At 42.8% G+C, this 10,171-nt stretch overlaps 1 protein-coding gene across 7 annotated transcripts; it reads right to left on the reverse strand.

Moving 5' to 3' along the window:
- Window positions 1–1,046: 1,046 nt before the first annotated feature.
- TRMT10A (tRNA methyltransferase 10A) lies at window positions 1,047–9,427 on the reverse strand. Of its 7 annotated transcripts, none has more exons than XM_041484281.1 (9): window positions 9,384–9,410; window positions 8,310–8,316; window positions 8,013–8,211; window positions 6,864–7,026; window positions 6,376–6,447; window positions 5,860–5,934; window positions 4,737–4,886; window positions 4,076–4,181; window positions 1,047–2,775 (listed from the first exon to the last, which is right to left on the reverse strand). In XM_041484281.1, exons 3-9 carry the CDS (start codon window positions 8,192–8,194, stop codon window positions 2,609–2,611), a joined length of 915 nt encoding a protein of 304 aa, XP_041340215.1. In that variant the 5' UTR covers window positions 8,195–8,211; window positions 8,310–8,316; window positions 9,384–9,410; the 3' UTR covers window positions 1,047–2,608. The 7 variants fall into 7 exon arrangements, with proteins under 7 accessions (XP_041340215.1, XP_041340214.1, XP_041340216.1 ...); XM_041484280.1 differs by lacking the exon at window positions 9,384–9,410 and adding an exon at window positions 8,949–9,178; XM_041484282.1 differs by lacking the exons at window positions 8,310–8,316; window positions 9,384–9,410 and adding exons at window positions 7,398–7,531; window positions 7,827–7,879 and having other exon boundaries at window positions 8,013–8,154.
- Between the last annotated feature and the right edge of the window lie 744 nt (window positions 9,428–10,171).

Below are 10,171 nucleotides of genomic sequence, written 5' to 3' on the forward strand. Positions count from 1 at the left end.
ACTGTATGTAAATATTTATTACTGTTATCAGAAACAAATTCCTTGTCATTTCTTATAAAACAGTACAGTGATTTATCTCTGCTTCCAGTGTAATGCATTAGTAGGCCATGCCTGAAATATGCAAGTGACCATCTTGAAAACATTGAGAGCAGTCAGGTCTGTAGATTGAAAATGAAGAATAAATGTGCTTTCTTAAGTAGCATGCCACAAGCTAGAACACCAGAGTGCCAAACAGGGCTATAACTTGTACACAATATGTAAATCCAAAATGAGAAACAATTAAAAGTCCTCATCCTCACAGTGAAGAATTTCTTCCTAATATCTAACCTAAACCCACCCCTGTCAGTTAAAAGCCCCTCTCCAGCTTTCCTGTAGGCCCCCTTCAGGTACTGGAAGGTGCTTTAAGGTCTCCCCAGAGCCTTCTCTTCTCCTGGGCTGAACAGCCTCAGCTCTCCCAGCCTGTCTGCAGGAGAGGTGCTCCAGCACTCTGAGCATCTTCATGGCCTCCTCTGGACATGCTCAAACAGGTCCATGAGCTTCATATGTCGTGAGCCCCAGCTCTGGCCACAGCAGACGAGGTGGGGTCTCATCAGCAGAGCAGGAGGATCACCTCCCTTGAGCTGCTGGCCACATTTCTTATGATGGGGGACAGGAAGACCCCAGTGTGTGGGTGAGACAAGCAACATGGATGAACAGGCAGCAGCCACTGAGCTGTTGTGACACAGTGCAGTTGGCAAGAGCAGCCTTTGAACAGCAACACATCCCAGACCATGTTTTCCTTCTATTTCTCCATAGACAGGTAAGCTTCAGATTTAAACAGCTGGATTTAGAAACACCTGTATGTGTGTGGGTGTATCTAATTTCACTGGTAAGGTTGTAAGGCTGTGTTTTAAGTTGCACAACACTTCTGTAGGATGCTTTGGAACCCTTTCAGCATGTCTCTAAAAGTCCCCAGTTTGTCTGAGCCATCTGCTCCTATACTCTCAAGCCTGAGTAAATGAGGCACATGAATGAAATGGTCTTAAGGAAACCTTGGACACACTGAGGAGTCTTAGATCAGGTTTAATAGGTGCTACATGCAGTAATGTGAGGTGCTCTCAGCTGTTATGGTGTAATTCCTTGAAATTTTACACATTTCAGTTAGAGAATCAGTGTAATACATGCTGGATACACTTATGCTGCCTTTTTTGTTACAGAAATAAAACCAGCACTGTTTTTATGAAAAGGCTGATCTAGTTTCTGCAACAAAGCAACCACAGTTTTGTAAAGCCTAAGAAAAGCCCCATGGAACTTCAGCAACAAACCACAATCCATCCTTTTAACAGAAGAAACCTTTCTATTAGAAAGTGTAGAGAGAAGTGCACTAAGTGTGTCAGTCATGACCAGTTGGGTGCCAAGCCTTTACAGACCATGGGGACCCACTTGCAGTCTCCACTTGAAAGCAGTAACAACGAAGGGAACAAGAAAAATGGGCACAAGGCAAATCATACTTGAATCAGCCCTCTGACTGCAGCTCAGCAGAGAGGCACACTTCGGATGCCATGACCTCAAGCTCTTCAGGCATGAGAAACCTGTGTGAGAGCTGCACTTATTCAGGCACTGCAGCTACCTGGCTACTCCCTGGAGAAGAAAGGGATAGGCAGGCTCACAGGGCTGAAGCAAAGCCTCACTTCCAAGACGTCCACTTCACTACTCTGCCACAGCAGTGAAGTCAGTTGATGAATCAGAATCAGAACATCCAGCCAAGACTGACTTTTTTTTAAAAGGAAAAATATTTGATAGACAATACGATACATAGAGGATCTTGTGATTACACAGTAATACTGAATCTGAGTGACCTGTAAGGAGGAGTTCCTCTCTCCTGGTGTTGTTTTGAGGCTGTGTGATAAATTTTGCTGAGAATACAAAGAAATAATCAAAAAGAGATTGAGTCACCTCAGTGTGCACCATGTGCCCACCAAGGCACATGATTTGCATCTGTGCTAACACCCATCCCTCTCGAGCTCAAGTATAAAGCACTGGCTTAACCCCACATTCATACTTCACCTACTGACCCCAGCTAACTAAACACAATACAGAAATCAGGCAGTTCAGTTGCTTGTGATTGTCTGTTGAGATGCTCAGGAAAATCAGAATTTTTGTTTTGAGTGTTCATGCACAACTTTGCAGCAGGCACTAGTGGTACAGGTTTTGGAACCAAAGGAACACTTGTCATTCATTGCTTTTAAGAAAACTTATGAACAGAAATGGAGACAAGAATGTATACATTAAAATATTAACTACTAATGTTCTTGGCATTTACACCCAACTTGATATGTATAAAAAACAACATTTAAAAAATTAAATTAAACAGCTTCCCTGGGAAAAAAATAAATGCTGCATTAATTTCTTTTTTTTCTTTTTAAAAAGCTATTATATTGAAGTTTCAGGGTAAAAACCTGCATTTAACTTAACCCTTCATGCACAGAAACAGCTCTGGGACTACCAAGCACCGAGACAATTCAGCATTACAAGGGCCGCAGGTGGTCTTTGAAGTAAAACTACTTCATGTCCCAGTTTTATTCCCTGAACTGCATGTCTTGTCCTTCCCATTATCCAATTCTGAAGCCTAGTTGCTGTCCGAGTCATTGTCTTCATCTTCTTTTCCAGACAGAGCATGTTTGGATGAATCATTGGCTTCTCCCAAAGGAACAGCCCCTTTCCTCTGTGGCAGGACACTGAAAAAGGCCTCCTTCCAGTCTCTCTTCTCCAGGTATGCAAGGATGATCTCAAACACTGCAACATCAGAAAAGCCCATCAGCTCTTTTACAGGGAGGTAAGTGAATTGCTGATAGCAACAGACCCCCAAATCCATCTTTACAGAGGTTTATGTGCATTCTCTTGTGGCACCTTCAGAGCAGAGCTGATGAAATGCAGGCAGGAACAGACACTGCAATTCTGCCACTGCTGCAGCCTGAAGTCAAGCACACCCCGAGTTTCCAGCTGCATGACAATATTTCTCTCAGGGACTGAGACAAATACTTCAGTCTCACCAGTGCCTTCTGTACAGGCACCAATGCTTTCACATGTTGGACAGGAATCCTGCTGTGAATACACTTTAATAAAGGTTTTGACCCCTGCTATAATTAGCTCTTCCTTTCTATATAAGGCAACAGTGAAAGATCAAATTTTAGGAACATGTAACATCGTACAAATACATAGTGTTTGATAATGTTAAGTCCCGTGCCATACTATATTCTCCTCCATGCTTAAATAATCTTTATTATCATGTAAATGCCAGCCTCATTATTATGGTGCTTTCAGAAAATAAAGTTATCATTGAACAATGTGTTACATAAAAAAATACACTTGAAATAAAGCAAGGTAAGATAAGCTAAAGAATGTGCAGTGGGGCACAACAAAGACTTTGACACCATGTCAAAAATTTCCATGAAGGTCTGAGTAGGCTCCATTTTGCGTGTATTTTTGTGTAATGACACTGAAAGACAATCTAATAATAAAGCTAAAAGTTTTAAAGGAGCAGGATTCAAGGCTTGGTTAAGCAATTGAATACTTCAATCAGAACCAGGAAATCAGGTAAAAATACAGTTATGAAAGTTCAGTAGTTGGAGCACTGCTGATACCAACTGAGGAAAGTTTACAGGTACTGAGACAGTTACTGCTGAGCAAAGCTGTTGAAAGAGGTGAAAACATCACAAACATTCATCCTCCCTTGGCATAAAATGTGTACCCTACAATAAAATACAAAGTCGGATAGTTTCCAGCATTTTACTCACTTATACAGTAAACTTGGAAACAAGACCAGGATGGTAAGAAAGCCACAAGTAATCCTCAGAGAAGCCAACAGGATACAATGTGAACTTCTAAATGGCTAAGACACCGTCATTTACATTTAACCATATCTATAATATTTAAAGGTCAGGGCAATTAGTGTATTCTGAAGGCAACTAAATTCAAGAAATATCAACATAATAAAACAAGGTTTAGGCATCTGCACTACAGTGCAGAGAGTCAAATGGTGACTATTACAGGTATATTCTAAAATAATATAATTATTTTATGATTCAGAACTTACCATGATTGACAGCTAACACTTTCCGACTGTTCATTTTGACAAAGTTTCCAAGTGGGAGCTGTGCATGACCAATTCCCTGCTCTACAGCTTTTCTGTAAGTAATTCCCTGGGGAAAAGATACCAAAACAAGTGGATTGAGAATTACTGTTTCAGATCAGCCCATACAGATTCACTACAAGTATCATTTTCTGGCAAGAGTTTTGCCTAGGCTGCCATGATGTTGCTTTAGAAGTTGGTTACAAAAAAAAACTTAACCCCACTGGACAGCACCTTCCTCAAGGGCTACTACCTCTAGAAAACTCACTACTTTCTATATATGTCACACTGCGACCTGTGGTCAAAAGGATTGTAAATGAAACCTGTTCATGCAGCTGCAGCTCTAGAACCATCAGCTGCTGCCTGTTTTAAAGGAGCTTATGTTAAAGTACAAAGTTATTCAGGTTGCAGTCACTCAGTATTTTTTCAGGGGAAGAGTAAAGAATAAGAAAACTCTGGAACACAAGCCACTGCTACCACTACAAGTGTTTTTCACATTTCTTCAGCATTTTTGAATTCTTTTTTGAAGAAGATTTCTCATTATTATGTTAGTTTACACATGAACAGCAATAATGTTCAATAAGGTGCCAAAAAAAAGCTGCAAAGAAACAGACCCACAGTTTACCTTGTGGTGATTGTGATCCACCAGTCCTCCAATCACATAGGCTTTCTTCTCATCAAGCTCTCTGAGAACATCTGGGGAATCTGAGGTAAGATATACTAGGTCTTCTTTCTTTATTAGTTCACTATAGTGCTCTGTTCTAATTTGGATATCCTCAAAAAAAGGTAGTTAAAAGAAGTTACATTCAATTGATGAATTGCTGGCCAAGCTTTACAGAACCAAGATGGGACTGGCAAAATAAATCCAACAGTATGTGGTCATTCCACATTCCTCCCTTCATGTTCAAATACATAGCACAGTGCAGATTGATTTTCTGTGTGAACAATCCAGTCCCTAGAGCACTGACTTTTAAAATCAGCAAGAAATTTTCTGAAACCCCAAAAGAACTTTACAAATCCTTAAGCTCTTGTGATTCCCTTCAAACGTTGTCATATTTCTCCTATGGATTCAAGTAATTTTCAAATGCATTAAGAAAAGTGAACCCAGAAGCAAACGCTTAGTTAACATTAATTGTTCAGTAAGAGAAATTTATGCTAAGCTCTCATGAAGCAGCTATTGCACAAGAACTGCTGGAAACAGGACTGCTTTTATTTGTTCTAAGTGCTCTTCCTTTGCAGTTGTTGGAATAGTGGCTTAACAGGGAGCCACAAGGAAAACCAACATGAGCTTAACCATAAGAGAAGCTACTTCTCTCCAGAACACTTCACACCTGAGAGGCAACGTGATGAAAGTGAAAGTGCACACCAGAGAATCACATCCCAACTGGTAAGTCTTATCTTGGACATGGATAAAAGAGCACTGTCAAGACAGACAACTGGAACTGCCTAAATCAAGGAGTCCTGCTTAGTCTATCAAGAATAGAATTTGTTCAATAAAAATAAGTGAAAATGGATCTTGTGTGTAGTTTTTCAAGCAAAATTCAAATCTAGATTCAAGAGAAGCAGTCTTTGGCTTATTAAAGTTAAATCAATTACAAGGACAAAAAGCTACACTTTTTCAAATATACTATTGCTCACATGCATTACAAAAACACACGTGGAAAAAAATCATGTTCTTCACAACTAACAATATAGTTAACAATTACAATCAAGCCTTTAACTTTTTACAGAAATACTCAATTATTCACCTTCCAATTCACCCATCCTTTGTCATTTTCGTTCATGTTGGTCTTCAACTGTCCCCCATGGCTGGTCAAGTAAAACTTCAAACAGAACAAACAAGAGGTACAAAATACAGAAATGTCAATTTGCCACAATCTGTTTCCTCTCTTTCCATCCTTAACTATTAGCTAAAACACTTAATATTTTTTAGATGGAAGTGGTACTAGGACCATATTCATATGTGATATGAATGTGATATATCACTTAGTGATACGTTTAAAAGACAAATTTGGACTTATAGTGACTTTTTTTAATATCTGCCACAGCTAAAACCAAGAGTATCAACAGCCTCTTACTGGCACACCTGGATCTTTTCATCTGCATGCACATACTGTTCCATATACAGGAGTATATTTATAACGTGGGTGTTTCAATAGAAGTAATTTTCTTATGGAAGAGGCAGCTTAAATGTCTTCTTTTCCTACTACAGTTCTCATGTTTGGTACTTGGCAACAGTCAGTGTTCAGTGTGTTCAAACTTACCTGCACAGGATGAAATGCCTTGCGGTTTTCTGCGTAACATCTCTGAATCTGCTTGTGAAGCTTCTTAACATCCTGTACACAACACAGTTTGTTTTTATTTAGTCCTTCACACAGACCATCACAAAACGCTTTATCATGAGCCAGTCAGAAGCTAAAGAGAGAAAAAGGAAGCTTTCAACTGGCTAAAGAGACTACTCAGAGAGTATGGGCAGAGAAAAAACACCCATTGTGAAGGGACTTTGCTGACTGGGAGGCACACACATCTTCCACACAGGTGTACTTAGACACCTCTATGCATGTGCATGATTTACATTATTCTAGGGAAAAAAAATCACAGGCATTTAATTAACATACAAAATTAATCTGAGGAATCAAACAGATTTATCACTGTGACAACACTCGGTCTGAACCCATGGGAAAATCCTGCGAACATACAGTCTGTATTTAAGAAAATTAAATATACCTAGTTAATCTGAAGTTCCTTTTACCTTTAACACCATCAGGTCATCAAAGCTGCAGTCCACGATGAGGCGAAGTGTGCTAGGAACAACTTCCCTGCGCATGCACTTCCTGTCATTCCCCTCACTACTGGAATCCAATTTTGACTGACGTTCTAGTTTTCTCTTCTGGCGTTTTTCTTTTCGTTTCTGCCTAAGTAAACAAACAAATCAATCCTCAAAAAGTGCTGCCAAGTCTGCTGAGGTACTGTGCTACGCACACAAATGCAGACTTCTAGGACCAAAGCAGTTGTCCTGCGACTGTGATACTTTAAACTCAGCCTGTTGCCTGCATTTGTGCCACACTGAGGCCAGCACAAAAAACAACCCACCTTTGTGAAGTTATGTAAATACCTACAAAGACAGACACCTGACACAAATTCACTCAACTAACTCAACACTGGGAGTCTCATGCATTTAAAGGTGCTCTAAGTCAAGTCTTGCAACAGAACTAGCCAAAAAGTGGTTAGTTTACACATGAACAGCAATCACAGTATCAGGATCAGAATCAGGAAGACAATTCACATCCTGTTTCACTGAAGAGTTTTTCAAAAGGCTTCTGAAGAAATTGTTCCATCCTCCTGTCCTCCTGATAGGAGCAGGCACTTGGCAGATCAAATTTCAGAGACAGCAACAACCACTGTCTTGAGAAGGAGCACCTGGCAGTCAGTGGGATAAGAATAAACCACCATCAGTGCATTTGCAGATGCACTTTCTCTCAACACAACAAAACAGAAGCTCTATATAAGTCAGCGTCACTTGTAGCACAGCACTTCATGTGTCAAATGTAGCTGCTTTTATTGAGTGTCTTTGTAGGAATCTCAAGTCTGACAGCACCAGGAAAAGAGGAACAAGGCCACACGTTCTGTCTCCCTCCTGACAAATGAACAACATGCACGTTTGAATCCCTCCTGAAGCCGAGGAACAATTCCAGTATGAGGAGGGGATGCTTACCTCTACAGCCTCCTCAAGTGCAGACGAAGTAGCCTGGGGCTACTGCTTTAAACCTGGTGTGGGAGAAAACTGGTTCAACTGCCTTGATTTGATGAAGCAATTCACAAACACATTCTGCTGGCACGTCGTTATTATTAGCACTAAATATTACATGGGAACCATGGGAAGCTGCTTTGCAAACCATACCTCCGTAGATCTTTCTGTTCTTCCCACTGCTTCTGCTTCAACAGCTTCTTCCTCTGCCTCTTGGACATGGACTCAAGGCATTCTTCCTTGCCTGGGCCTGCCTCCAGTCTCTCTACTGGATTGTCATTTGACTTTGCCTTTCCTTCCACATCAGGAACTTCAGGGAACGGGGTATTTTCCATTGGCACCTCTGGACTGTCTGTGGGTGATTCAGATGACATTGGCTTTTGGCTTGATTTTCTGATGTGTTTCTCAACACATGCTGGATATTTCATTAAAAGCAAGTCTTCTGCTCACCAGTTCTCTAGGAAACAAAGTGATATGAGTGTCATTAACAAGATGCTCAACTAGAACAAACACCACTCCACACCTACTATAAGCCTGAATAAAGAATAAGAGAAGGCCTTTTTTGTTTGTTTAAAGCCTCTGCAAATAGTAACATAGAACATTCTAGAAAGGTTATAACCTGTATTCTGAGAGCCTAAAATTCTGCCGGCTAGATCTGCAGGTAGCGAATCGTTTCTGATTAAAAACTTTGCAAAAGAACAACAGCATAAAATTAGAGAATCATACTGAATCAAATGTAATAGGAAAAAAAGCACTAGCAAAAAATTCAAGACGTATCTTGCAATATAACTACAGCAGCATATTACAGAAATGTAATTTTAAAGTGACTAAAGCCATTTGGGGGGAAAAAAAGCAGTGTGAACGAGCTGTACTCCCTCAAAATTTATTTTTATTTCTCCTGGAAACAGAAGACACTGGACAGTAACAGACAGTGGCCACTGTCAGTAGACAAACACAACAAGTAAAAGGATGAACAATTGCTATTCGGCAAAACACTCTCGGTTCAAGTCAAGTACAATTATAACCACTCCTTTCCAATGGCAAGCACGATTTTTCCGCCCTAGCAGCTCCTTTGTGCCCGACACCTACACAATTCCCCAAGGACAACTTCACCGGAGAGCACTGCATCTCCAACAGGCAGGAAACAGCAACCCCCTGGCTGCCTGCAGCGGCACCAGAGACAGGAAACTCACAGGACACCAGAAATCCAGCGCAGGTTTTGCTGGCACACCCCGCTTTCCCTGTCTGAGGGCGTTCACACACCGAGCCCTGCGTGCGCGTATACAGGCGCACAGACAGACACACATACACACATATATATATATATATACATATACACACACGCAAGCACACGTGTATCTGTACACGGACACGCCATACGCCCCTCATGACTGCAGAGGGCCGGGGCGGGCCCCCGGAGGGCCGTGTCCCGCCCGGCGGCAGTGCCGGGCGCGGTGCGGGCCCGCGCTGAGGGCCCCTGGGGGCCGCCATGTTCCCCCCCGCCCCCCAGGGGCCGCAACGTACCCGCGAGCCGCCCCGCGCGCGCCCGCCCGCCCGCCCGGCGTGGGGAAGGGGCGGAGCCGCGCACGCGCAGCCGGGCGGGGAAGCGCAGAGCGGCGGTCGCGTGAGGCCGCCGCGCATGGCGCTCCCCAGTCAACTTCTCTTTACCACAAAAAAGCCCATAGGAGGCATTTATACCACTCAAGGTGAAGGCTGCTCTCACTTTACCATCCCTTACAGAGGATGGGGCCCTCTGGGATCGTGCAATTGCAGCCTGGGCTGGCCCTTGCTGGGTTGGGGTGTTCGTAGATCACAGTCGCATGAAAGCAACCTGTGGAAGTGAAGTGGATGACTGTGTTGATGGCTCACTTGTGTGTTTCCTTTACTGGCAGAGCAGATCCTGCCTCCTCACGGAGCTGGGAGGGCTTTGTGTGCTGGGGGAGAGGCAGGCAGCCTTGCAGGCTGTGTGCCAGGGCGTGCCAAGAAACACGGGGGGTTGGCCTGCTGCCCCACTGACACCTGAGGGACAGCTGAAGGACATCCTTTAACCAGCCCTGTGGCCATGAGGTTAGTGGGAGAGGGCCTGGGATTTACTGTCAGAGGAAAAGGGAAGCATTGGCTTAGCCAGGGCCTTTCCAAGGGAGGTGGTGAAGTAAGCACAAGGAAAGGGAGAAGGGCTTGGTTTGCCCTGCTCCCAGACCTTGCCAAGCAGGTACCCTTCACAGAGACACAAAATGTCTTGTTTTATCTCATCTTTCAGGCTCTAACCTCTGCCACTGCAATGATGTGAGGTGGGGGCTGGGGATGCTGAA

This window comes from Pyrgilauda ruficollis, unplaced genomic scaffold (assembly GCF_017590135.1).
Source record: "Pyrgilauda ruficollis isolate IOZ18807 unplaced genomic scaffold, ASM1759013v1 scaffold65, whole genome shotgun sequence".
NCBI lineage: Eukaryota > Metazoa > Chordata > Aves > Passeriformes > Passeridae > Pyrgilauda > Pyrgilauda ruficollis.